Raw genomic sequence first — 27,328 nt, forward strand, 5'->3', positions numbered from 1 at the left:
TGCAAAATATATCTATTTCAGTCATCATTAACTAACACATTGTGTTTAAGTATTGGAATTTATTTGTTTTTTATGGATCTTTATATTAAACACATTCCCTTTTGTAAAAACATCTTAGTATTTTAAATAAAAAAGAATAACAATATGCTATATCTTTTAAGGCAGGGGTGGGCAAAGTCATACCTGGAGGGCCGCAGTGGCTGCAGGTTTTTGTTCCAACCCAATTGCTTAATAAGAAGCACTTATTGCTCTAGAAACACTTCTACTTCATTTTAGTTATCTCCCTCATTAAGATTTTGAACCCTTATTGCTTATTTAAATCATAAACAGCTGCATTCTTGGTTTTTAATTGCTCCTTATTAACAATAAAATGCAAATGACAAAAGAAACCAGCAGTTATCCATTTTGCTTGTTACCCTTTATACATGTGTGTATTTATCGTGCACTATTTGGTTTAATTAAATACTTGGAAGGAAAGAGAAGAGAAAAAAGTGAAGGATTGAGAATTACCCATCCGTTTTACACTTCAGAGTATTTGGATGATATCCTTAGAATGGACAAAAAAATCTAGAATATGAGAATGACTTGACATAGCAGAGTTAAAGCACTAATAAGCCATGAAATGTAATTATTGGCAAGGATTGTTTTCTAATTAAGCAACTGGGTTGGAACAAAAACCCACGGCCACTGCAGCCCTCCAGGAATGACTTTGCCCACCCCTGTTTTAAGGTGTTTTTTCTGTGTTGATTTTCTGAGTATACCCTAGAGATTACAATATATGACATGAAAAAATTTTCAACTTCTATTTAAATTAGGTTACCATTCTATACAAGCAAAAGTTGTAGTGTAGACAGCAAAATGCCCAAGTGTTTTCTGTTTTTGCATGTTTTGGCTGTACTGTACTTGAACTCTTCAACTGGGTACACCATTTTCCTTGTTGTGATTGAAAATTATCAGCTCTACTGACATTCAACAGATTGAATTTTTTTTATATATACATATGTGTACAGTGCATCCGGAAAGTATTCACAGCGCATCACTTTTTCCATATTTTGTTATGTTACAGCCTTATTCCAAAATGGATTAAATTCATTTTTTTTCTCAGAATTCTACACACAACACCCCATAATGACAATGTGAAAAAAGTTTACTTGAGATTTTTGGAAATTTATTAAAAATAAAAAATTGAGAAAGCACATGTGCATAAGTATTCACAGCCAAAAGGCACCTGAAGGACTCTCAGACCATGAGAAGGAAAATTCTCTGGTCTGATGAGACAAAGATTGAACTCTTTGGTGTGAATGCCAGGTGTCACATTTAGAGGAAACCAGGCACCGCTCATCACCAGGCCAATACCATCCCTACAGTGAAGCATGGTGGTGGCAGCATCATGCTGTGGGGATGTTTTTCAGTGGCAGGGACTGGGAGACTAGTCAGGATAAAGGGAAAGATGACTGCAGCAATGTACAGAGACATCCTGGATGTAAACCTGCTCCAGAGCGCTCTTGACCTCAGACTGGGGTGATGGTTCATCTTTCAGCAGGACAACGACACTAAGCACACAGCCAAGATATTAAAGGAGTGGCTTCAGGACAACTCTGTGAATGTACTTGAGTGGCCCAGCCAGAGCCCAGACTTGAATCCTATTGAACATCTCTGGAGAGATCTTAAAATGGCTGTGCAGCGACGCTTCCCCTCCAACCTGATGGAGCTTGAGAGGTGCTGCAAAGAGGAATGGGCAAAACTGGCCAAGGATAGGTGTGCCAAGCTTGTGGCATCATATTCAAAAAGACTTGAGGCTGTAATTGCTGCCAAAGGTGCATCGACAAAGTATTGAGCAAAGGCTGTGAATACTTATGTACATGTGATTTCTCAGTTTTTTTATTTTTAATAAATTTGCAAAAACCTCAAGTAAATTTTTTTCACGTTGTCATTATGGGGTGTTGTGTGTAGAATTCTGAGGGAAAAAAAATTAATTTAATCCATTTTCGAATAAGGCTGTAACATAACAAAATGTTGAAAAAGTGATGCGCTGTGAATACTTTCTGGATGCACTGTGTGTATATATATATATATATATATATATATATATATATATATATATATAAAATATACATTTTGCTTTAAATAAAACGGTGAAAATGGTAAAACAAATTCTTTACAATGGAACAAACTTTACAGACAAATGATGTTCAGTGAGTTATTTAGTTAGCTTGTAGCTAAGTGATGGCATCTTTTCTAATCATTTTTTAAGTGATAGCAGTCTGTGTTACCATTATATTGTGATATAAAAAACTGAATACACTCTGTTTCAGTTATACAGTGTGGAAGATCAGTCCTGGCACAGACAGACACTGAGACACACAAGTCCCAAAAACACAAATTTTTATTTATTTTTTCCTTTATAGCACACAGTGTATAATCCCCAGCAATCACTGCTCAGTTCTTTCTTTCTTTCTTTCTTTCTTTCTTTCTTTCTTTCTTTCTTTCTTTCTTTCTTTCTTTCTTTCGTTCGTTGTGTCCTCTACCTCCCGACTCCGGCTCTCCGAAGGGAGTGAGGCTGCCCCTTTTATGTTGCCCCTGGAAATGCTCCAGGTGCTCCCTGACGATCATCCGGCAGCACTTCCTGGTGTGGCAGAGGTGCTGCCTGGACACCCGGAAGCACTCCTGGTGTCCCCAGATCTTTTTCTGGCAGATGTGCTGCTGTCCAGGGGTCCACAATTGTCCAGGCATCCCCTGGCTGTGGCAATGGGCCCCAACAGGGTTGAGCTTCCAAGCTTCAATCCTGTGACCCCGATGCAAACCGGGGGAGGGATTGAGGGGGGTGCCCCCTCATGTCCCAGGGGAGGTATCGTGTCTCTCCCGCTCTTTCCATTCTCCAGGTATCCCGGCTGGGCAATATTAGAAAATTACTAAAAATGATTAATCCTTACAAAAATTACATCTAACCTTACTTAATAACAACAAATAGCAGAGAATAAGAGGCTGAAACTCATTTATTAAATTTTAGTTCAAGTCAGCACTACCGAAGGTAACCTTTAAAGTTGTTAAATGTCTTCTGCAGGATGGTTTACATTTTTCTGAAAAAAAAAAAATAAGCTACAAAGGAAAATATGTTGTGTGTTTCTGTTATCAGAGGTGAGATTGATCTGTTGAGAACTATGTAAATAGGTTATATGCACACGGTAGTGCTGACATACATCCAGTGAAACCTCAGCCAATTTAGTCACTTCCTTTGTCCATACTGCAGTTGTGATTTTTGTTCAGTGGCAAGAATGTCCGAGAAAAAAGAAATGCAAGTGTACATATAGCTGTACAACTGGACATCATTGTGTAATTTGTATTGAGCTTCCATTAAGTAAAACGAGATACATCGTTTTTTTTTTTTATATTTCTCTCTGATGCGGAAACCCAATTTAAATGGATCTTCGCTATCATGAGAGAGAGCTTTACGGTTAGTCCCCAAACCCAAATTTGTAGCTGGAATTTTTAGTTGGAAAAAGCATGTGCGACTGTGCAAAGTTGCCTGTTTATAGGCACTTCTGCTATTGATGATGTCATGCCAGCTCATTCTTTTGGTGACTCATCCCCGGCTGATATGACTTTGTCCAGTGCCATTGCAATATTGAGCTTATATAAATATTCATCTGTCTCTGAATAAGGTGTAATGACTAATTATTTAATTATTTTTTAAAAAAAATCTTAATTTAATCACATATTTGCCCCATGTGAGTTCATAGTAGACACAAGTTTTTAATACATCCTGATAATAACTTCATAACTGTGGATGTAGCTTGAAACATATAATTTGAAACACTAATCCTTTTTTTGCTTTGACTTTTGACACAATGTTTGAATAATGAGACTTGAGTCATTTACCGTAAGTCTGGGTATGTCTTGAAGTGATCTTGTGAAAAATGCCATAGCTAGTCCATTTTGATATCCGCGCAAGAAATGAACCATCTGGCTGACAAGAAATACAGAAAAGAGTGTCAATTTTCAGAATTGGTGAATTCAAGAGTCACTACACCAAGAGTGCATCTTTTTGCACTTTACTTATTAAATAAAACTTTGCCAGAAAGTAGAAGCTGTGCAGTAATGGTTGGTCTCAGAAATTAACAGGCATGCACCTGCACCATTATTTATTGTTTGTGAATTATTGACTGGGCTCTGTGTTTCTGTTGTGCGAGGAAAAGCTATTCCAATAAACATCATTGATTCAAGTCCTGAGAAATTAAATATGTACATCAGTTTGTCTCAGATAATAAATTCTGTATGACAATATTGGGAATTGTTTGTTAATTAATTTTATAAATATGTTTATGGCAGCCCCTTTCTTGGATTTTGTGTCTTCTTTTTTGTCCATGAGAGACTCTACTCTGTAAGTCACTAAGTAGAGCATTATACATTATTCTGTTGTGTGTAGAATTCCCAGATTAGAAAATGGTTTGTTTACTTATTTTAGATTAACTGCTTAGTTTTTTGGTTCTGCTTAATGTCTAAATTCTCAGTTCCAGTATTTACAATGTCCAAAAAATCATCTGAGAAAAGAGTAGAATCATAGAAAAGTGTGGATATCTGTGACATTACCTGGTCACACTATTCTTTCAGATTTACTCTGTAATGTACACTTTTTTTTTAAACAATTTATAATAATAAGCTTGAGAGTGTAAAAGTTTGAAGAAGTTGGTGCTCAGCTGCCTTCAACCAAATCATGCTTATTAAAAAAAAAAGTTTTCTAGTTAACACATTATCAGATAATAATTTTCCTTTCAGAGAGTACATTAACATTAACATTCCTAGCTTAAGGCTGCCTCAGTTAGCATCGCCCAAATGTTCCATAGCAGATTGTTCACAGATTAGTTTTAGGCAATAAACTAACTGCTATATGGTAGCCTGCGTATGCCTGGTTTAACTGTTGTAAAATGAGATCCTGAGGCAGAGTTTTATATTTTATCTTTGTTGGAAGTGTGGTATGAGGGTGAGAGGCAGACCTAGAGTGCAGAAAAAAAAATATTTTGTAGTTTTTTGGGGATATGTATCTATTGCTAATTTTTGTTTACACCACTGATCAAAAGTTTTAGATCACTTCAGTTTTTCCAGTTTTTCTTCAAATTTAATCAGTTGAAATGCAATGACTGACCTAAAATGGTAAAAAGGTAAGGAATAAACTGCCAGGGGTTTAAATTTAAAGTTTAAAGTTAGAAAAACTGACAAAAAGGGAAATTTCAGAATATTACAAATGGGCATTCTTCAGGGTTACAAACTGCATGTGTTCTGCAGCAATTAAAGTAAATTAAGCCTTGAAAGTTGAAGCAAACAATTTGCATAGGTGTTCCAACTTCTGTTGATTACTTGAAAATCCTCTGTTTTACAGTAAAGCACAGGTGGAACAGATTATGTTACTACACCCTCTGAAGTACTACTTGGATAATATTCTAGTGATAACTGCAAGAAAATGGCAATTGACAGCATGTTTAGAGAAATCGCACAGAAGTCTCGGTGAGTGCAGTGTTCTACACAATTTAAAGGCAATTGGAAAGTAGAAGAAACTTTAATAGGAAGGGATGAGATCCAAAATCACAACCCAGTTAGAAGAGAAGTTTCTGAGGGTCACCAGCTTGGGTGACAGGCACTTCAAGCACAGCTTAACAGTGGTCGAAAAAAACCCAAGTTTGATAGGGCAAGTGTCAGTAAGAAAGCCATTCCTTAAAGGACAAAAAAGGGCCTTGAAATACCAGCTGTGGACTACTGGACAAAGTCTTCTCCTCACAGTAGAAATTCAGACTTGTTTTTATTGGACCTCTTTACCTTTTTAGGTTATACATTGCATTTCATCTGATTAAATTTGAAGAAAACTGGAAAAACGGAGATGTTCTAAAACTTTGGTAGTATAGTCATTCAGATTAGCAACTGCCAGAAAACAAACTATAAACTTATTTTTAAAATCTACTGTTAAACTTTCTCACAAATAGAATCATGATGAAATGTTGTCTAGAAATAATACTAAAAGAAATAACTATTATTTGAAAAGCACTTTTTTGTTGTTTTAAATGTTTCATACTACATGGTAGCTGCTACTTAAACATGTTCAGAATGACCATTTTTATGATGTATATGACCACTTGTGTAATGGTATAATTAAGGCTAAAGGAAGAGAAAGGTAATTCAGCACAACTTTTCCAGAAAGCAATTATGGTTAGTCTGTTGTTTTATTCTCTTTGTGCATGCACTAACTGTTATCTTTTGGATAAAAACAATTGCAACTTGAGTCTTTATAATCCTCCATTTAATTTGTATTCCCTTGAACACTGTGGTCAAATGCATGCATTTCTTAAGATAAACAGAGAGCCAATGGAATCGACTAATCAACATATATAGAGTGCAACTAAGGCCACAACACACAAGCACTAAGTTTTCCACAGTGGTTAGATGCAGTAAATGAAGTTGAGTATGTTTAAAATATAATTAAATATGACAGGCACATAAGAGGCAAGTTTGTTTCCAGAATACTAATCATCGGTTAGTGAAATGCTTTTGGGGCTTGCAGCACAGGCCGAGGATGTGGCAGCTATCCAGCAGTAAAAAAAAAAAAAAAAAAAAAAAAAAAAGCCAGGTGGGCATTTCAGACTGCATCGCTCACTGCCCTGAGGAAATTTGCAGCTCAGCATGCCAAATGTGGCACCATACTCAGTGACTACACAGCAGATTGAGAAGGTTTAAAGCTTCTTAAGGTTCTGTACTCTAATTGTAAAGAAGATGGCAGCAAGCATTTTCATTTATACCCCAGGATGATCTCTACTTTCACTCTGTGGCAGTCGAAACCACATGAGAGGTCAAAATCTTTCAGTCTGCCTTCACAGCTTCCACCTTGTAACCCACTGACAAGTCTAATTAGTTTTTCTGTGATATGCTTGACAAAGGTCTCCCTTAGAGCAATATGCCATTCACCCTGCAAGGACTAACCTACTTTTTTCCAGTTTCCTGTAACTCCAGATTGTTCTTCTTAGCTATATTTCTTGTTGCTTTGTCTCCATTTAATTTGTTCTGACTTTTTTATTATGTTTTATGAATAGTGTGAGAATATCTTTTCTAATAATATTATTTATTGACCATCTCATTAACTTCTTTACTACTGCCAATAAATTAAAAATAACAGTAGACAATGATAAATTACATACAACATAAAATTAAATAAAATGTCCCTCTTCTGCTTAGTCTATACAAGTACTAGGGATCTAGCCATTTTTGAGCTATTTTACTCTTAAAGCTAATGGACATATTGCAACAAAATAGACATTTTTCTATAAGGTAAATAAATATTTATTAAAACAAAGCTGTTTTTCCTCTTATTGTAATAGTAAACACAGAACACACAAACATTCCCCATTCCCTGCGTCATCACTGTTGCTGTTTTGTAAGTTACTAATGGCTTGGAATATGCTAGAATCTAACATACTTTAATTTGTTTGATATCTTTTTTGATGAACAACCTGCCAAAGCTCGGAACATGTAAATTTCAGCAAAACATGTTAATATCCTTAGAGCACCTATAGGCTGTGAAACTTCTTTAGGGATCACACATTGACCTTTTGTATTTTATCTCCTGTCTCTTAGCTACTACACCATACTTAGTAGCACAATAAAAGGACAAACTTAATCATTTTAATAAATATAAGAACTTATTTTTAGGATCCACTTGAATATTTTGGTCCAGACTTGGAAAAAAAAATGCTGAAAATTTCTAAATGCAGGAAAATAAAAGTAAGACTAAGCAGCATTTCTGTAAGAATTTGATGAGAAGTGTACTTCCTTTGTTTATTGGTATGTTGGCATACACACTTCCATGAGAATTTAGACTGGTATAGAATCTGCTCCTTTACAAAATAATGTTAAGAAGGTGGCAGTGTATTTTGTAACTCTGTTCTCCTAAATGCATAACTCTTTCAGAGCTGCACATATAACTGTACTGAGTGTCCTTCTTGTAATGGATTCACACAGTTTACTCTTGGCTGGCTTACAGACACAGAAGCGCACATGGCAACTCAGTGGTTCAGCAGAGCAGCAGATGGCAGCATCAGCATGGGACTCCCCATGCTCATTCAAATTTCAGCTCTCTGACTATCAATCACACTCTAATTATTGTGCTGCAGTCTCAGCTGCTATTCCTTATGTGGAAACAGAGGAGCGCTGCTGTCTGTGTTAAGCTGTGTTGTTACAGCTTCGGAATGTGTGTGCTTTGCCAGACAAATCCTTCTACTTCAGCTTTCTTTTACTTAAGCATGCAGAATTTCAGCAATATATAGAAACATCATAATTTTATCTGATTTTCAGGTTAGGAAAAAAAAACATACTTTTATTTCATCTTTCATGGTAAATGCCTTAAATATTTAGCAGAGTAGTTTTTAAACAGAGAAATGTTTATACAATTTGAATGCAGCTGAACAAGTAATTGGTTCAGCTGATATAGTGACGTATGGTGGGAGCCTGCTCTCTAATTTGTATGGCTAATGGATTCCCAGTTTATTCATTTTAGAAAGAAGCCTGAATTGGATGTATTTTAGGAAGATTAATTTCTGTTGCCGAAAGCCGTTAAATGATCTTGGTATACTTTATTTCCGGATCTGTTCATATGCAGTCCTACCTGATTAAATCTAATTTATGTAGAACAACCAGATAGTTTTCATCAAATAACACTCTTCAACTTACTGTTTCCAAAAGATGCAAAATCCTTTTCATTCTCATAAAATGTCTCAGTCTTGGTTATACTTTCTGCATCCTCCTTTCTTTTTAAGGATGAGTTTTTCATTTGATCATTCAATCAATTGTTTGTAAATTTTGGAAGACCTAATTTACTTTTTTTTTTTTACATAATGTAAAGTCTCGTAGAGAAATTTGCCTTTGTCTTCCAAGGATACCTGGTAAGTTGATGGTACGGTGGTGTGTTCTAATGGAGCATGTACACATGGCTTTTTCATCATTTAATCACCAACATTTTGATGAAGATTGGGATCTAATCTGTGGCAGTGATAGATGGGCCATCTAGGTCTGTGAAGAGGATTACTTGTGTCCTGTTTTGTGTATTGTATTCACCCCATTTTTGACACCCATTGCATGCCCAACCTACCTGGAAATGGGCCTGTCTCTGAAATGCCTTTCCCAAGATTTCTTCCATTTTGTTTTCCCTGGTAAAGAATCAAGGCGGGGGGCTGTGCAAAAACAAGGCCTATTAAAGCCTATTGCGGCACTCCAGATTTCGGGCTGTACAATAAATAGTTGTTGTTACAATCTAAGCAAAACTAATTTGTACCTTTTCTCTATTTGAGTAATGTAAATGTAGGCTATGATTTAATTTTGATTTATTATGTTCCATCCACTCATCCATCTTGTAACGCAATTGTACAGTTAAGTTTGTAGACATGACACTCAAGTCGAACTTAAAAGAGTTATTTCAATCATGTGGTTTTATGCATTTCACATATGTCTCTTTAAACTTTGTGGTTTGCAGTCCAGCTCTTCAGCTACTAGAGCACACAGCACAAAAGGCTTCTAGGAGGTGTCTGATCTAAGCCAACACTTTAACAAAATTAAATTACTTTTTAAATATTAAGTTACTTCACCTTGCATCATTGCCATTTATGATTCTTTGCATCTAAACCCTACCCTTTTCCATCAGGTGTTATTGGTATCTAATTTTATAGTAGTAAATACAAGCAAACGCATAAAAATGCATAACTAAAAAAATACCTTTACTTATTCAATTAATTTCAGTTTCTCCTTAATAACCAACATCTGCTTATGAACTCTGCACTCTTTATGGCAATAACAAATACAGTATGAAAATGTTCAATATGAACAAGGAAACATCATGCATACAAAAGCATGTATATATTGTATATTCATATACATTGTACTTTTAACTCCAAGACACCTTTGCAGTTTTAAAGCAATACAAAATAATCCAAACTTTGAACACAGCCTTTGTTCATAACAGATGCCTTGCTCCAGTGCTTTTTCTCTTATGTCAGCAGGATTATATGTGTATAAAAGCAAGGATAAGAAAATGGGATAAAGTAAAAGTCGCATTCTAAAAAAAACTGTCAGCTTTTAAAAGAAGCAGGAAAAGGGGCAAGTGTTCAGGTTAAGTGTTAATTACTGGCTGTTGTGCCAAACTTTTTGCATTTATAATTGTATTTATCTCTGCAATCTGTTATGTCTTTTATCTAATGCTCTGCTTTGGAAAATAACTAAAGTTTTGATAAGATTGCATTTTAACTTCTGATTTGGCCAAATGCAGTTTGCCAATGCATATGCAGATAATGTTTACAAAATATCCAGTTTATATTTAATGGTAGTACTGCTGCTTTTACTACACCATTTAGCATCATATACCTATGGTTCTGTGTGTAAAATATATTATATATATATATATATATGGGGCAGCACGGTGGCGCAGTGGTAGCGCTGCTGCCTCGCAGTCAGGAGACCTGTGTTCTCCTGTGTGCATGTTCTCCCCGTGTCTGCATGGGTTTCCTCTGGGTGCTCCGGTTTCCTCCCACACTCCAAAGACATGCAGATTAGGTGCATTGGCGATTCTAAATTGTCCCTGGTGTGTGCTTGGTGTGTGGGTGTGTGTGTGTGTGCCCTGTGGTGGGCTGGCGCCCTGCCCAGGGTTTGTTTCCTGCCTTGCGCCCTGTGTTGGCTGGGATTGGCTCCAGCAGACCCCCGTGACCCTGTAATTAGGATATAGCGGTTTGGATAATGGATGGATGGATATATATATAAATAGTAATGGCCAGCCCCATCCTCTGGACTGGCAACTACACTGCCAAGACCTGTGGCCTGGCAACCTGAGGGATGTTAGACTTAGACAATCCGTAATTCCAATTCCTTCCCCTATCGGCGATCAAACAGGCAAAAAAGGCAAACAGTAGGTAAATTACTAAAGTGAATATATATATTGAAGAAAAGAAGTGATACAAAATGCCAAAAAGTATAAATATCTCACCTCCCCTAACACACACAACCCCACGAGTGAATGGTGGAATATTATAATAAATGGTGCAGCAATAAATATACAGAGTAAACCCTTCCTTGACCCTACACTGAACATAAAACAGATATGACGCACACGAAACACATAAAACATGTAAAGTCAAGGAAATCGTCCAGAGAATGGTTAATGATAATGAACTTGAACTGGTTAGAAACTGTCCAGCGGTAACTGCGAGATGGAAGCACTTGATTGTTTGCTCCTTTCCAGAAATAAAAAGAAACTGTCTCACCATACAGTCCTCGGCGTGTCCTGTTACTACTGAACTCCGGGGTTTTGTGAGAATGGTGAGATCGTTACAGGTCTGGCAAATAGAACAGCAAGCTGTGGAAAGGTGTGTATTTCGCTTTCTTGATGCATTTCTGTGTTGTTTTCTAGTTTCTCTCCTTTCCTTCTTTCCCTCCTCTCGTTTAAATAAGAAAAACCGGATGGACTTGATGGGTGGACAGGAAAATTACCTTGAGGGGTCACAGTCCTGCAGCATTCTCCTTTCCCCCTTTGTTTCCAGGGGATCGACATTTACACATAAGCACCATAGATTACATAAACGGGACAATGCTACAAAAGACGCGACTGGGCGCAATACATTTAAGATAACATTAATCATGTAGCAGCAATACAATATAAGTTTTTACCTTTTGTGTGAAGTTTATCTTCACCAGTTTCTGTAGTATTTCAGATGAGGTTTCACAGAGTTGTACCATTTAAGCATAAATTTACTTGATTTATAGTTGACACAGTATTCTTCCATTAGCCTTCTCGTCACATGTACACACTGTCTGGTTGTGGTGAGTTCCTCTTATAGGGTATACTGTATTTTCAAGTGTCTAATCCCCAACTTTACATTTATTTACATTAAGTTAATCTGACACACTGCCCAGGTCTAAATTCTGTCCAGGGCCATTTGTAATGATTTTTGTTTGTTCTTGCCCTCCACTTCATCGTGTTTAGTGTATCTGCAAGCTTAACTAGCTTGTAAGTACATTCTTAATTGCACAGTTAACATAAATTATAAAGATCAATTTATTCAGAGATGATTTATTTCAATATAGTCCTTTACTTTCTGCATTTAGGGCAGTTTTATACTATAAATCTCTTCACACTGCACCTTACTTTTCCACCTCTTTTTGTTTGACCACTAGCTGTCCATGAAGACATGTTTAAAAGCTTACAGAACCTCAAGAAAAAAATAATACTGTGTATACTGCTTTGGTCAAATGGTGTACTTTATTATTCATTCATTTTGTGCTGTTTATGTTTTTATCTTTGTCTGTATTTCCTTACTCTGAATTTTACTCAGTGGTCTTTTTTTATTTTTCAAATATAGATCATGGCAGACCTTAACGTTTGAAAGACAGCCTTCTTCATTCATCAGGATAGTGGGGACTCTTAATACTGCCAATGAGGTGAGTCACTTAAGGACTTTGTTGAGGTGTTTTCTACCTCTTTGGTTTTTGATTAGAATATCACCTCATAAGAAAACAACATAGAAATGATAGTGAAATTGATAAGTAGGAAATAACACATTAAATCTGCCTCATTTATTAATTCATTTTCTAATCTCACTTACTTTAGTACAGTGACATAGGCTGCTAAGGCCTATCTTGACAGCAGGAAACGTCATTGCAGAGCATGTATTTGCATTCTGGGCCAGTTTATATTCACCAATTAATCAACCCTTTACATCTTTAAGATATGGAACCAAGCTAGAATGCATGGATAAAGTCCAATAGTATGGAAAGACAACATGTAAACTCCCACAGACAATACCCAGGCTGTAATTTTAACCAAGGAATCTGGAGCTGTCAGGAAACAGAACTAAGTACTAGATGACAGTTACTCCTAGTCACAAAGTGAGAATAGGGGGTTACATTTAAAATGTATGATTTCCAACAGCTATAAAACTGCACTGCCTTCTGATCACAATTGGGATTTCAAGCCCCTTTTGCTTTACTTGTGATTAGTCTTTGGGTCAAAGCCCTTTTTATATACTGTAGAGAAGATGTCTGTGTTTGGTTTGGATCACACTGAGGAAGAAGGCTTCACAATGTAGCCACCAGAGATTAAGATTTCACATGACAAATTTGTCTTGCTGAAAGAAATTCTGGAGTTTTGTACAGTACATTTTTAAAGTTATAGATATCAGTATTTAGGGGTAAGCAACCAATCCCCCAAACCCAATTGCTTTTAAAAAAATGATTTGATCGTTTTTATTGAAATTATGTAATTATGCTGAAACAGCTTTAACAATTAATGATCTTTCTTTCACATGAACTGCAAGTTCACCAAAGATGATTACACTTTAAGTTAATCTACCAAACTAAACAAGTAATACACACCTTATTAGTCGGACGAGTGGCACTGTCTGTCCATGGTAAGTTTGCTAAAGACAGGCTTGTGGGAGGTCAAGGTAAGCTGCATACACTGGTTAAGATGCTCATCAGTAAGTCTGTTGCACCTCTGGTTCTTAATGAGGTTCATTGTTGAAAATTCCGCCTCACGGATGTAAGAAGATCCAACATGATCAAAATATATCTTGCAAATCATTTGCAATTACACTAGAATACTGCCACACAGACTGTATCCAAAATGCACAAAGCTCCTTCTTGTTGAATTTAGCTTTAACCTCGCTGTTACTCTTTAACTGAATGATCTCTAGCTGGAATGATGCCTCATCTATACTCTGCAATAAACTCTTAGCTACAGCTGCACATGAGCCGCATGCTGTGACAATGAAAGGGTTTCTTACAAATTAAAGTAATTGACTCTTTATTTTGAAATTTTCAAAACGTGTTTTGAAATTCTCTGTGAGACTGATAAGTAGTGCCTCCATCATAGAAAGAGCAGTCAAATTCACAGAGCTTGTGACATTACGTAGAGTGGGAAAGTGTAACCTTTTTCCCTTTAGATTGTTTAGAAATAAGTCCATGGTTGCACAAAATACTGTTACTTTTTCAAACAGTTCCCTAATGTTTACACCACGTACTTGCACTTGCACGTTGAGCTTGTTTCAAGTGGCTAGTTATATCACACAGAAATGTGATGTATGCCATAAACTTTACATTGCGGATGAAAAAAACAAAACACTTTTGCTGTGGCTGATTTCTGATTTAAAAGAAATTGCATTACTTCGTCTGACCGCTAAAAGAAACACTCTAAAACCTGTCCTTTGCTCAGCCATTGTACATCATTATACTGAAGGAGCTCCATGTACTCTGCTCCGCTGCCTTTCAGCAACGTTTTAAAAAGCTGATGGTGTAAGCTTGAAGTAGAGTGAATGTGGTTGACAATTTTGGTGACTGTATTCACTTGTTTCCTTCATCTTGCAGGACAACTTCTCACACAAAACAGATCAACGCATTACGCAGAGCATCAAATTAATAGCTGCTAAACATTAGGCAAAGCCTTTCTCCTTACCAACCATCAAACTACTGCCATTAGTAACCAAGAGGTTTATTTTACTGATTTCCAATGACTTCTCTTCAAAAAAAAACCTTTCGCTGCAGCAAAAATAGCTTTGCCTGTTTTGTGAACCTTCAAGGGCAAAAGGCACAACATTTCTTCCTTGAAAACATCACCATTGAAGTGTCTTATAAACACTGACAGTTGGACTGTATCTGTACTATCCATTGACTCGTCAACTGCAATTCATATGTGATCAGCTGACTTCAGTTCTGATAAAAGAGCCAAAAAACAGTCTTCATACAGAATTTCAACCCTGCATGCTACAGATGAGTCAGACTGTTTCACTCTTTTAATAATCTCATCTTTAATTTTTTTTCTCCAGCAAAGATTTCATCAAGCATGCCCAAAACTTAATATTTTACAAGTTCACTGTACAGTGCTTGCTTTTTTTAGCTAATTCCCAAGTAACACGAAATGAAGCTGTCATTGCCTTCTTCTGTATAGTTTTCGCCACTGTCAGAATTGTTGTGGAACTTTCATAGGAAAGTTTCCGGGAAGCAATTCTGTCTCATTTGGCTGGGCTGCCAGGGTAGGGAAGTGCTATGGAAGCTGGCATGTTTAGTTTCATAGTGCTATCTATGTTAGAAACCTTGCTAACTGAAATTATGGATTGACAAATGAAAAAGAGAGGACTGTCTTTGGCATAGGATGGTAAAATGAAGGCAAACTCTCTTGTATGTCCATTGAGGACTGAAATGGCAGTTTTCACTATTTGCCTTTCTATGCTTGCTACCGCTTGCCATTGCCGTCCTCAAATTATAAATACATAGTAGCAGTACCTTGTTGCCTGATGCCCCCTTTCTTCCTTAATTGGTTGAACATTGTTGCAGTAACACTTGTATCAGATTGGTAGGCCAATTAAAATCATTTGGCAGGTCAGATTAGGCTTATGGCCCAGGCTTTGAGTATCAGTGCACTAGAAGACAGTCGACTGAAATTTCTGACATGACAGAAATTCTTCCGATCGTACGAAACCCCAATTGATAGATACAGTTGGTCATCACAACACCTCTAATACTGCACATGAAACAATGGCAGATGAAGCTGAAATTCGTCTGACTCAAATAAGCTGACAACTGCAAATCAGGCTTAAAATAGTGCCAAAGTCACACAGTGCTCCCTGCTCTTTACATTAATACATCAGTGTAATAAACTGGCATTTATGTATATCCACTTCAAACACTGCTTTGCATATACATTCACATTGGTTTGGGGACCACAAACAACTGATGAAAAATACTGCACTTGAGTGAATAGCGTAAACAAATGAAAAACTTAAACAATCTAATAATTATAATGATATGCTCAAATTTCACATCATTCCTAGTGATTAACCATTTCAATTCAAAAGAATTCACTTTCCTGTAAAATTGTGTTTTGAAGTGACCTTCAACAAAAGCCAAGTCACCAGAAAAAGCAGAAACTGATCTAATGCAGGAATGTTTTCCTCGTGGACAATTGTGTATAGCATGTTCAATAGTAAGCAGCTCCAGTGACCTAAAAATAATATTATTCTTTGACTGATGCCTTTATCCAAGTTGACTTACAACATTTAAGATACAATTTGTTGCATCTCTTTTGGTGAAGTGACTTGCACATGGTCAGTTAGTGCCAGTAGCGGGATTTGAACCCACAAACTGAATATTTGTAGTATGGATGAATACTAAGTAATATTTGTAGAATTGCAAGTCTGTGCCATTAGAGCTTATTGAGGCAGTCGTGTACAAATTCCAATTGCACTTCCGCCAGCAGCATTGCACCCTGACAGTGCTAGTAATCAAAATTGAGAAAATCAGCTTGTAATTATCAGATAAATGTATCCTGAAATTACAGCATGAATTTTACATGAATAGTTCGAATACATTATTAGTGATTGCATTTCATCATATTTATGCAGGTCTTCTGGCCAGGCTGCTATATAACTCAGGCTCCATTATCGAAAAGGTTTCCAGCTCAGAGACTTTGACTGCTGCTTGTATAAATGGCCTTGCCAGAGTAATCTGATCACCTCTCACTTATGCACCGTAATGTATCCTTGTGCTGCAACTGCTGTGGCAGAATTACATATAAATTACTGCCGTGTGCAATGAGGTCCTGGCCTAATGAGAATGATACTTTGCTTTTAAAGTGGCGGACTCTCTTTACCTTCTGACGTCATGATCTCCAAATGCCTAACCTGGAGTTATTCATATAGCGCAGCATGACTGTGTGAAAATGAAAGAGAAGTAACAATGGCTTTTTAGTTGTTAAGTAATAAGGATGGGCCTAACCTATAAATCAAACAACTGAAGATCAGATGTCATAAAAAAGCTGCTTATTGTATTTTCAAGAAAAGAACACTTGTGAACAAATATAGATTTCACATTATAGATTTTATTCTGAACATAATTTTTCAAGCACAGTAAGAACCTTACAACTGTCTAGCAGTGCACAGTAGTATGAAGAATGAGATCACAATGAAGAAAAGGATCTGCACTCTAAAGTTCTCTATATAATAGAAATGACCTGGGAATCTTAACAGTAACAGGAAATTCTACCTCAAAGGGTCAGCAGTTATCAATCATATGTCTTCCTCATTCTGTTTCAGTGGGTGGTTACTTTTACACAAGGAACAATTCATAATTACTTAAATGGACAACAACAACAGAAACAATTTAACAGATCAAACAAATTACAAAAATCACAAAGCACCACTAACAATGGGAATCACATATTCTCAAGTATCTGAATTTAGTTAACAGTGCCATAATTTGTGTTATTCATTATTTTTGATGCTTTTTGCAAAGAAGGCAAAATGTTAATTTTCCCAGTCTTCTAATTTGTTAACTGTAATACGCAAGTCTAACCATATAAATGTTAAGCATTAGGTGTGACCATTTCATGAGTTAGAATAGATATAAATAGTATTTTCCACAGGCAGATGGTACAAAATATGTTTCAGCTTGTAAGATTGACATATGGGAAAGCTACACTGAAACAATAAAAGTCAGCTATTGTAGAGTATTTCAGTCATTTCCCACTTCAATCGTATTTATCTCATCTGCCTAACAGAAAAGGAAAATGAGTCATTCTGCAAAGAATAGCAAAGCAAATACTGTTTTTAGTTTTTAGATTTGATACCTATGAAGTCAAATGTTCCTCTAACGAATACTCAATTTTCAATTCTTAACTTCATTCCCACTTAAGAGAGTGGTGTTCTACATAATATTTACAAATTTAATCTTGCTAACGAACAGGAACAGAGACTCCAGAGAGGTGAATACCTATGGACTCAGTTGTCCTTCGCACAAGGTAAAGCCACTAACTAGGAGAAAGTTAAAGTACTTGTAGAAAAAAAAAGAATTTTGAGTTCCATTTCATTTTTAAAATATCTCTTAAAATTAGAAGAATTTTGGGTGTAAATTCTATTTGCAATAATTACGCTCTAATTGCCTTTTTATAGTATTAATTAAGCAGACACTCAAGGGAACTAACAGACCATATGTGGAATGGTTTATCATTGGTGTGCCAAGTAAGACTTCAAGCAAAAAAGGATAGGCTGTGTTGATGTACTGGTAATTAGGAGAAATAAATAATCAGATTTAGACCCACTTGGAATGTGCACTTGATACATACCCAGCTGTATGTTGTGTTGGTTTAAGGTTTAAATGGAACAGAAACAAAGTCCAGCAGATTATTACTACAAAGTTGATTGAAAACACATTCTGTCTTTGTGGCCTTGTTATTACTATATTTTATGGTTCTTCTGAGTATTTCTGGGAGCAACACAAACAATTAGGAGTTGCTTTTATGATTATTTCTCAGATCTTTAGTACATTCTTTTGCCAGGTATACCTAGATTTTTTAAGGAGAACAATATTCTTTACACATTCATTCAGTCCATTGTATATGAATGCACAACATTCAGTTGATCGTTAATAGAACTGCCAAAGACATTTTCACCATACTTTAATAGTAGCACACCTTACAAAGTGATACACTTTTTCTTTCTTTTTCATTTACTGTTTTTATAAGAAAACAAATTTTTGAAAAAAATTCTAGTTTCCTCCATACACTTGTTTCAGTTTGTAGAACGCAAACAAGAATGAAGTAAAGGCCATATTCATGAAACAAGCCCATCAGCCGCTCAGATGTCACTATGAGCTCTTCATTGGACATTCTGAAAGTGAAACGGAAAATTCAGCAAAGATCTCCCTTGACGGGCAACATTTCCCAGCTATAAAAGAGGGCATTGTGATCTGAACCTGTTAATCTGCTATTTAGCAGTTGTTTCTTTTGAATTTCTTTATTAGTCTTTGGGGACCTTACATTGATAGACTTTCTAGTGTTTTGCTAGTTTGTCCAGAATGATGTTTCAGTATTTTATTATAGTAATTCCCAAATGGATACCATTGTCCTAGCATAAGTGCCATAAAGCTGCCTTTTTCAGCTTTAATGAACTAGGTTTTTCAAAGGATTTGAGTGGCTTTACTTTTACATTTTCTCTCAAAATTCATTTTTGTGAGGTGCACTATTGTATTTTTTAAACAGATTTGCTTTACAATAGTTAAAGCTTTGTATAAACCAAAACAAACATTTTTAAGTGATACTTGCATTAATCTGTGTAAATCTTGGAGGAAAAGGAGAATGACCTGTGTTTCAATAACTAATACAGTACATGCAGGCAAGGTCTTGTTTAGATTATGTAATTATTTATCAACTTCATTTCTAAATTTTTACTTTTCTTTGTGTTTCTAAATGTTAAACTTAAGACAAGGTAACACTCATTTTAAGAAACAAAAAATGCACTGTATTAATTAATACAAAATGTATAGAAATATATTAGCCAAGGAAAAATATTTAAGGCAGAAGCAGATGTTTCAAGATTGTGCAGAGGTTCAATGATTTCCGATTAATTAGATTTAATTTTTAACAAAGGGCCAGCCAGAGCTTGTAAAAAAGAGACGCATACAATCCAACTTGGACACTTTAGGGAAATATGTGTATTTTAATTAACTAATAGTTTTGCTTTCAGTCAACTCTGTAAATTTTGATTCTGTTTGGTGAGCCTTCTAAATTACTTTACTTACTTTTCTCCATTGTCTGAAATCTCTGGCCTTTTGAATTATATCAAGGTAAGTGAACCACATTTGTTTCAGAAAAATAGAACAATTGAATTTATTGATGATAAATAATTAAGAGATCTGTTAGGCTAACATGAGCAGTAGATCACAACTCAGAATAGACAAATGTATAATTCAAACAAGGTTATTCTTTTAGAGAAAGAAAGAAACTGATTTAGTCTCTAGAATTTACAAACCATTTCATGGAGCGGTTTCCATTTGTGAATTGTGGGTGACAACCATTATTGGTCTTTTCTCATGCCGTTATTTATTATAATGGGTAAAAGAGGGGTAAAGCTCGGACAAAAGGCCTTCCTCCTTAAATAATTTGAGTTGAACAACTTATTTAAAAGGGAAAAAAAGTTTACCTAAGACATTTACTGGTTATAACAAAGTAAACGTTAGAAGGCAATAAAACAGTCCTCTAGCTGACTGATTACTAGTTACTTAGAGTTTGTTTATCTTGGCACAGAACCACTTTGCAGGTTGTTTCCCCACACTTTTCTGTAATGCAGAGTGTGGGTTAAGGATGATTTTCTTTTTACCTCATGTCTGTTGTATTAGCAGAAAAAGGGCATGTGTGCCACTGAAAGCCTATCACAAAATCCTCTGTTCCTAAAATGAATCCTTTCTTCGTATTTTACATTTGCAATCACTTCCCTGTATGTTTAAGCTGGATACAAGGGTTTAAAATGAGGGAATTGTTTTTTTTATGAAAATCATTGCTGTATTTTTATCAGCAGTACATTCAACTGATTTTTGTACATTTCAATTTTGCATTGAATGTTGTTGCTTATGGTAGCTTTGCTTTCTTTCTGTGTGTGTTCACTCCCTAAATTTATTTTGGTAAAGTGAAAGAAACCTGTATTCACCATTCAATATTCAGCTATTAATAAAAGGGCATTCAAGGCAAAATTCATGTGAAAGGTGAGGTAATGGGTAAAATTTACTTGAAATTGTTAATATGCTGATAAGAGAACTTTTAGTTTGCTTAAAAATTAAGCACTTAGTCAAATATTTGTACAGGTTAGACAGAATAGGATTGTGTAGCTGTGAGAAAGATAATACGGGATGATATTTAATCCTTGTATGCTGAAATTAGGGGAATATTTTAAAATGGAACATGGCAATATGCAGTACTTCTGTTGAAATTACTGAAGTCTCTTTTGTAGCCTAGCATCAGAAACTGACACCACCTTTCTGATTTGAAAAAGCTTAAAATCTAAACTGATTCAAATTACAGTACCAGAATCATTTTTTGATAATTGCACAAAAAAAAAAACGACATTTCAACTATGGCTTAGTAATGTTTCTGATGACATCTATGACATAGATGTAAAACATTCAGTAACCAAGACACCTTCACATCCTTGGTAAAGATGTTTTTATTTGCATGGGTTCCACATACTTATAAAGCATGAACCAGTCAAATGAAGAAATTTAATAAATGTTTTCAGGGAACATAAAAAATGGCTGTGCTGTATGTAACAGAGCTGTAACCAGGCTTATCCTTGTTCTTGGTGGCAGCAGAAAAGCAGTATACAGTACCACCTTGTGTTAAGCCACTAGACCACATACCACATCCATAAAATTGTTTCATCCAGAAAAAAAAATTCTCACTCGAGAGACTCTTTCTAGTTCATGCATTGTGGGATGCAGTTATTACAAGAGCAAGGCTCTAGCCAAGTACTACATACATCTTTAGTATTTACAGCAAAATTGAGTTGGATCCATTTTGAATTGAAAATTAATTGATTTAATTTTATTGATGATAAATTTTACACTAATTACAATACTGAGACAGTGGCTTAGTATTTCATACGTAGTACTTAGATCTTATTGAAATAGAGTTTATAAGAGCTTCATTGGGTAGTTTGTCCCTGCAATGCTATTTTATTATTAGAAACTATGGATTGGCCTTTACAATATTTAGTTGTACAATGAAGAATTTGTTTTCATAGAAACAAACAGACTTTTATCTTTGCTAGTCTTTCACCTAGACTTGACTTCAGTATTGTATTGGTCAGTTAGGCATATTATATGCTATGCTTCATTTTGCAGTGTTATATGTGGGATCAAAAGGTTCTTTCTAGTCTGTACATAGACATGGCCCTAGGATAGACTGTACCCGTGAATTGTCTGTCTAGGTCGGCAATCTTAGCAACTACAGTTGGCACGTAGAAATCTTCACTTTGAATTCTGTACAGAAAAGGATTTATCATGTGTCAAATGACCAAACCTCTTGTCTTTTTTCATAAGCCACTTTTATAACTAACTGAAATTCCCAGTACCATCAACATGTTCTAAATATTTAATTTTATTAAATGTTGTTCTCTCCTTTTATGAAATCTCTGAAACAAAAAATTTTTCACCTGCATAACATAATATTCCCAAACCTAGTTAATATAGTTCAGGGTTGTGAGGGGGCCATAGTCTTTCCCAGGAGCATTTGGTGCACATCAAGAGTCAGCACTTCCCCTGGAATTTACTGGAATCAACCTATTCACATATTCCAGGGCGGTAAATAGGATTCATAGATGACTAGTAAGTAGACAGAGATCCTGAAAGTTAGGCGTTATACCTTGTTGGTATAAATATGATTCCAAGTGGTAATAGAATGTGAAGTTAGTACTATTCATAATTCTAGAGAGGAACAGCATTAAGAATATTATATTAAAAGATTAGGGTCAAATAAGCCAGTAATGGAGCAGCATAAGTCCAGAGACCTATGCATTTGTTTGTTTTTGTTTTTTTTCCTTCTTCTTTTTCTTCTAGAAGGATGTGCAGAGCTTAGTTTATACTTGTTCTTTCTAGCTTAACTGTTGCTAAGGGGTGCTGCTTCCTTTGCTCCCTTTCTTTTTGCGACATGGTCCTTTATTCATGGTGTGGTAGCATGTTTCTGGCACTTTAGATGCTGAAGTTCTCTTCCATAAGTAATGGCTGTTTCTCAGTCTTATCAGGCAGTGCGGTGTAGTGGTTAAGACTTTGGACTTCAAACCTTGAGGTTGTGGATTCAAATCCCACTACAGACACTGTGTGATCCTGAGCAAGTCACTTGACCTGCCTGTGCTTCAATTGGAAAACCAAAAGAAATGTAACCAGTTGTACTATAAATGTTGTAAGTCACCTTGGATAAGGGCAACAGCCAAATAAGTAAATGTACATGTTCTCAGACTTTGCTAATTTATTGCCTCAGAGTTTGGCTTGGCAGAGTGGATCTCAGCTTTCAGGTCCACAAAGAGAGAGTGGCTCATCGTCTTTTAGGTTTTAGAGAGGGGTCCTTTCAAAGAGTGCAAGAGGTAATTTTGGAGAGTGCCCAGGAGAGTCCCTCCAGATAAATGATTACAGATCATTTCTTTTTAAAAGATGTAAGCTCCCATGATTGGATTAATGTTGCTTCCGGTACAAAATCAGTGTGTTCATTGGTCTGTTGTATTATCCATTGCAGTATACAGTATCTCTTTGTTTGGACTTGGGTGCCTGTTTTGGTACCTTCTGGTCCGAAGGGGCCTCTGCAAAGATGTCAGTTCAGCTCTGATTTATACCTTTGTTATCAGATGAAGTACAGAGCTGATATTGATACAAACTGCAGTTCATCCTCTTTGGAATGTAAGTTGGGGTTTGGTGACGCTAGGTTTCAGCCTTGTATGCCACTAAAACATAGCAGTAGAGGTAATGCCCATTTTGTCCTACACAAGACAAAACAAGGATACTTGGAGCCACTCCTGTGTCCCAGCAGTCAGGTGTCTGACATCACTTGGTGGGCTGCTATGTGTTCTAATGTTAGAATTAGAAGCAGGAGTAGGCTTTCATGCTAGTTGGGTGATAGAAATTTGTGCAGCAGTTCAATACTAAATGTAGTAATATCTATGTTTCTTAAAAAGTATGTTAAATATTCTACTTCGGGTTAACTACTTAGTGCTACCAAATTTGTAAAAACTTGCATCACAGACAAACTAATGTCAGTCTTTTTTTTGTTTGCAGGTTTTCCACTGTGTACACTTTGAGTGCCCTGCCCAAGTAGAATGTGAATTAAAAGAGGGTAGTCCAGTAGATCCTAACCATGATGGTACAGACTTGTGTGCAAGTTCTCAGCAGCATTTTCGGCCAGCGCGTCCTTCCAGAACACAAAGTCTTCAACCACCTGCACCGTCCACTACAGGCTCTGCCTCTTGTACCTCAAGGCCTCACTCTCATCACTGAAAACAGGATGGTGATGCCACAGACTCCGGGAGACTGAAGTCACTAATGCAATAAAGAAGTTAAACCAGCACATTCATCAGTCACCCATGTGAGGCAGACATCTTAGAAAATGTAGCCTCTTCATCTGTACACTCATTCATTTTCTGCATTGTCATTGTTGCTCATCATTTATCCAGATGATGTAATTTTTCCTCCCAATTCTTTTATGGTTACCCCCCCAAAAAAGGAGTTTCAACCTACATAGCTTTTTGGTGCAGGTACAGGACAGTCTTCCTGCTGCATCCAGCCTGTGCTCTTGACTTACTGCAGTTTTTGAAGTAAGGCAGATGACCAAGAATGAGAAGGTATGCCACGGCTGTCCATGTTGACTACATGAAGAAAACAATGGGCTAGATTTGTGTTTACATCATACCCGGAAGGAGTGCTGCACTAATCAGAACATGAACCCAATTGCTTTTTTACCTTGTTGTAAAAGGCTCACAGATAAGATTTTTTTGTCCCCTAGCCATTGCTAACTGCTCACAGTGCTGATGGGTATACCTAAAATGGACTGAGCACCTAAATAACATATTACTACATAATTTATGTCTCTCCAGAAATTGATCAACTAGCTGATGTTCAAAATGTCTGTTGTACCTGCCATTTTATACGTATGTTCTAGTGAAGCAGCAGACATTTAGTGCATATGTGCCAATTTCTCTCAAGCTAAAAGCGATGTAGGTGTATATTATAGGCAGACTCACTTACAGCTGATAATCGGAGTGCACAGTAACTGCTGCTTTACTACACAAGTAGCTCATTCCTCCATGATTTCAAATCTGCCTTCATGAAACAATTCCACTAAATCATTACCCTTGGGATTATGTTAAAGAGTACAGGAGATTTCTTTATGCTGAGCTATCCTGCTGTGACAGAGGATATACATTTTATTTGTCCCCACTAGATCCTTGGCTGCAAATGGTGGAGTCATACACCTCTAAAGCAGTAAGCCTTCAAACTGATAAAAAAAAAAATCTGCTCAGACTGCAAAGCAGGGCCATTAATTTCCCTTGGCAGAAGAGTCGACGAGTAAAACAAGCACACTAGTCCTTGGAGAAAGTGACAAAATATAGAGCAACCTACTACTTGAGGACACTTAATGTGCAGCTGTTAAATTAAAATGATTTCATGTCATTTCCATAGTTTAGGTAATTTTGGACCTTCCTTTGAGGGTGTGGGTATTTCAAAGTGGTTTCACAGCTGCTTTATAATTTTTAGTTACTAGCTACTTGCAACTAAGGTCAAAGTTCCGAAACCTTTAACTTTTGGTAAGTAGTTTTGAAATGGCCCAGTTTCCCCTAATTCTTCCTCCCTCTTCTCCCTTTACTGTGTGAAAATAGTATCAGAACACACTTTTTTTGTCTTTAGTGGTGGACATTGCGCCTTTTATCATCTGAACCCATGAGCTGCATGTCTACATCTTGATTAATTCACCACACTTTCGTTCAGTTAATAAAAGCCTTACTGCAAATCTTCTGTGTTTTAGTCATAAAGTAGGTATTTGGAAGCCAGGCACTGGGGTGAAACATAATTGAACCTAACACGGGAGGGCATTAATCAAATGCAATAAAGCAATCAATAGACAATTAAAAACAAAGGTTTTGCGCTTTCTCTTATGCACTGTATGCTGTCAAGGACAGCAGCAGGATTTTCAGGCAGCTAAAGGAGGACATTTGCATGGTGCTGAATCCAAATAACGGTCACTTACTATAGATTCATTTGACTAGGTCTTAAAGTGCTGCTATGAATCTGCATTGTACCCAGTGCCAGTAATATGTGTTTAATTTAAAAATAAAAAAGGGCAGCCTTTGTTGTTGGTTGACTATGCATGGGGCTGTATTTAAGTTGTGCAATATTTAGCTTGGAATTTGTTGTTAGTTCTGAGGAGGGTATCTACATGGAATAAAAAGCAGAAGCAGTTATTAAATGAAAGGTACCTAACTCCTCTAAAAATCTTTTAAGGTTATGGCTGTACTGCAAGTGATTCCATCTACTTCTGCCGAAGCAGAGATATCATGCTTCAGAATGTCTGAATCAGTTACTACAGCAATTCTTAAGCTTTTTTTTTTTTGTCCCATGTGAAGTGGTTTGCAATGAGATGATAAAATAAGAATATGCATTTGTCGGTGAAATTTAAATTTGCACATACATTGTAGGAATTCTTGGTTTTGCAAAGCATTTATGATCGATGGAACCTAATCACTTCTATAGAAAAGCTGGTGGTCTTTTATAATATAAGCTTTGGATAGCTACATGTATATATTTGTTTCCATTATGTTAGCTTCATTGGTTGTCTTTCATCATTTTATACAAGTTTGCTCCTTGAAAACAGAATACAGGATTCACCATATCTTTGTGATCTTTGTTTCCAGAGTCTTTCACATTTCCTACATCTTTTTGAAAACAGTGCCGCCTTTGAAGTAACATTCTTGCTGTATTTGTTCAGATACTGTACTGACATGAGAGGGTCACACTACTCTTGTTTTCTGTGTAATTGAAATTGTGTTAGATGGAGTGGTCCATCATTTATTTAAATATAAAAACAGTTGTGCATCTTGTTGGATGGCTTCAGTTTGATTTTATGCTTCCTGAACAGAAAAGGCTGACTGGGCCAGAAGTAACATCGCAGTGCAGTACCGCAAACCTCCCACTCGAAAACAAAAAGAAAGAAAATTCAGTACAGAATATTTCTTCTGTACTTCATTATAATACTTTGTCTCTGTTCAAGCTCAGATAAGAGGGCTATCATTGCTAAAGGACTGCTTAATAACGCAGGGTTTCTGCATCACAGATTATGAAGTATTGAGCTGCGTTCTGACCCACTTCTGTTATAATGTCTAATTTACTGTCAGCCAGCAGTGTTAGAGAAGGTTGGCCTGTTTACTGTAAACACATTGTGTGTTCAGAAGCCTCAACATCTAATGCTAGAGAACTGAGAATTAGCACACAGGTCACAAAGATGAATGTTTATACAGATCCACTTCTGTATTTAGACTCTTTGCCATTTTCTTTTATTTTCCTTGTCTATAGAATTACTGCTGTACATCTTCACAAGCACAGGTGCAGCTTTTCAAGGTTGCAGCTGTGCTCATTTGTGAAATATTGAAATTATTATTTAAGAGGTTGTTATGGGTCATGAAGAAAAAAATAGCACTTTCCTAAGATTTAAACAGAGGTATTTAATAAAATGTACCATATATTAATAAAATGTTAAATTTGATTGATGGTGTTTGATGTGCTTATTGAAAATAACTTCCCTCTGAATTACAGGTCATGGTGAGTGTTGAATTATCATGCTGCCCGATAAGGTATGATTTGTTTATGATATGTGAAAAGCATCAGATGGCTGTAAGTATAATACTTACAGTGCATCCGGAAAGTATTCACAGCGCATCACTTTTTCCACATTTTGTTATGTTACAGCCTTATTCCAAAATGGATTAAATTCATTTTTTTCCTCAGAATT

The 27,328-nt window shown here is 36.2% G+C and overlaps 1 protein-coding gene across 1 annotated transcript in view; it reads left to right on the forward strand.

The window, feature by feature from the left end:
* btbd9 (BTB (POZ) domain containing 9) overlaps positions 1-27,082 on the forward strand; it is a 171,166-nt gene extending 144,084 nt beyond the window's left edge. The window contains exons 10-11 of the mRNA XM_028797374.2: positions 12,381-12,459; positions 23,605-27,082. Coding sequence (XP_028653207.1) covers positions 12,381-12,459; positions 23,605-23,823 — 298 coding nt within the window. The 3' untranslated portion in view covers positions 23,824-27,082. The remainder of the gene's footprint in view (positions 1-12,380; positions 12,460-23,604) is intronic.
* Positions 27,083-27,328: the final 246 nt, after the last annotated feature.

This window comes from Erpetoichthys calabaricus, chromosome 3 (assembly GCF_900747795.2).
Source record: "Erpetoichthys calabaricus chromosome 3, fErpCal1.3, whole genome shotgun sequence".
NCBI classification, from domain to species: domain Eukaryota; kingdom Metazoa; phylum Chordata; class Cladistia; order Polypteriformes; family Polypteridae; genus Erpetoichthys; species Erpetoichthys calabaricus.